The sequence below is a fragment of the Austrofundulus limnaeus genome, unplaced genomic scaffold, assembly GCF_001266775.1.
Source record: "Austrofundulus limnaeus strain Quisiro unplaced genomic scaffold, Austrofundulus_limnaeus-1.0 Scaffold1673, whole genome shotgun sequence".
Classification (NCBI taxonomy): Eukaryota; Metazoa; Chordata; class Actinopteri; order Cyprinodontiformes; family Rivulidae; genus Austrofundulus; species Austrofundulus limnaeus.
This window is the reverse complement of record NW_013954075.1, coordinates 2,470-4,068: the sequence shown is the minus strand read 5'-3', so window position 1 is coordinate 4,068 and position 1,599 is coordinate 2,470. Positions and strand designations below refer to the sequence as shown.

The 1,599-nt window shown below is 34.1% G+C and overlaps 1 protein-coding gene across 2 annotated transcripts in view; it reads left to right on the top strand.

The window, feature by feature from the left end:
• Positions 1–637: 637 nt before the first annotated feature.
• The window catches only part of mpv17 (mitochondrial inner membrane protein MPV17), a gene marked incomplete at its 3' end in the record, with an annotated part of 3,087 nt that continues 2,125 nt past the window's right edge, over positions 638–1,599 (top strand). Inside the window, 2 exon segments of one of the 2 annotated variants that reach the window (XM_014033246.1) lie at positions 638–949; positions 1,389–1,469. In XM_014033246.1, the coding sequence (XP_013888700.1) occupies positions 895–949; positions 1,389–1,469 (136 nt within the window). 2 annotated transcript variants of the gene reach the window in all.

The following is a 1,599-nucleotide window of genomic DNA, read 5'->3' as shown; positions in this document are numbered from 1 at the left end:
GATTTTTTACCTGGATTACTGAGATGCATCAGGATATTTGCTGCTTGTTTGGTCATGTTTTGTGTTTATATTTATTACGTTGTTTACAGGGAATCACAACATATTCCACATGTATTTAACTTTCATAAAGGGAACATTTCATGTTTTTCAGTGGTTCTGCAGACTTATATTTAATACATCCATTAAATAAGCAAAGGAAAGGTAGTGTTCATTTCAGGTGTTTTACTTCGAGGCCTTGCTGCTGCAGCTGCTGTCAAAGATAAACTTTAAATAAATTTTCACTGTAAACCTCGATTTACATCCAGCTGTTGCCAAGTTAAACTTCTGGGTTAATCAGAAACATCACGTGTGTAATTTAAAGAAAAATGCCCGAAATTACTTGAAATAAATCCCAGCTACTGTCTCTTTATGTGGAAGTTTGTTACCTCACGTTTTATTACAGAATGATGCAACGTCCGCATTAACATCAGTCATCACCACACAGAGGTTTAGGTGCTCAGAAGTTTCATTTTAACAACTGTTTATGCTGCAGTGAAAATGTGCTTTTTTTTTTTGTAAGTGCCACAAATGAAATAAATACTTTTTAAAAGTGCTTTTTATTGATTTTTTTTGTTATACCAAGTTTATCCGCTAGAGGGAAGCGCTGCTTATAGTTTGGTGAAAAGACCYGAACTGACGCTGTTCAAATGGTGCGTTTATGTACCGTAGGAAAGAAAGTTTAATTGAGTAATTTTTAAATCTTCAATAAAATCTCGAGAATAAACTTGTAATATAAAGTAAAATAACTACGCTGGAATACTCGCCATCATTCATTTTTTACTTATTATTTAAACTCTCATGCGTTTTATTTTGTCTTGAAAGCGACCCTTTTTCAGAAGCAAAAAGTCGGATTTAATGTTGGACCGTGAAGGCATCTCTAACTCCTCACTGAAGCCGGGCTCACAAACAGGCCTGTTGACTTGTTTGTTTACTAATTTCTCCTAAACAATATCTTTAAACGCGTTACTGGTAGCAGGCATGCTAATGTGTTGTTTAAAAGTTTAGATGAGTTAAAGTGTGTCAGCGCTGACCTGCTAAACGAGTGCTGCTTTTCGTTGTTAGCTTAATTAGCAGCACGAGATCGCGTGACGCCGGATCGCATTCAAAATATGGGTGTTTTAAAGTATTTATAAACATTCTTAAGGTATGCTTTAATTAAGCGAAGAATTTCTGCCTAACTTTTAGCTATTTGAATATAATCTTTAATTCGGCTTGGAAATAAATGCGTTAAAATGTGGAATTTAACTTCTTGCACTGTGATCAGTGTTAATCACTTTCAAGTCAGTGGTGTTTTTTTAAATATTTATTAATTTTTTTAACATTTTCTGTTTGTGTTTAATTTTTTAAAGGATTTAGAATGGCAGGCCTGTGGAGATCCTACCAGACATTAATGACCAAATATCCCTGGACAGTCCAGATTGTTACTGCTGGTAGGAACAAGTCTGACAATATTTCTAACATTTGTACATAAGTCATTTTAATAAGGCCAAATTATGGCATTTTCTAAATGTTAACATAGGTGCATATTTTATATGAATATAAAAAGTGTGTGTGCGTGTG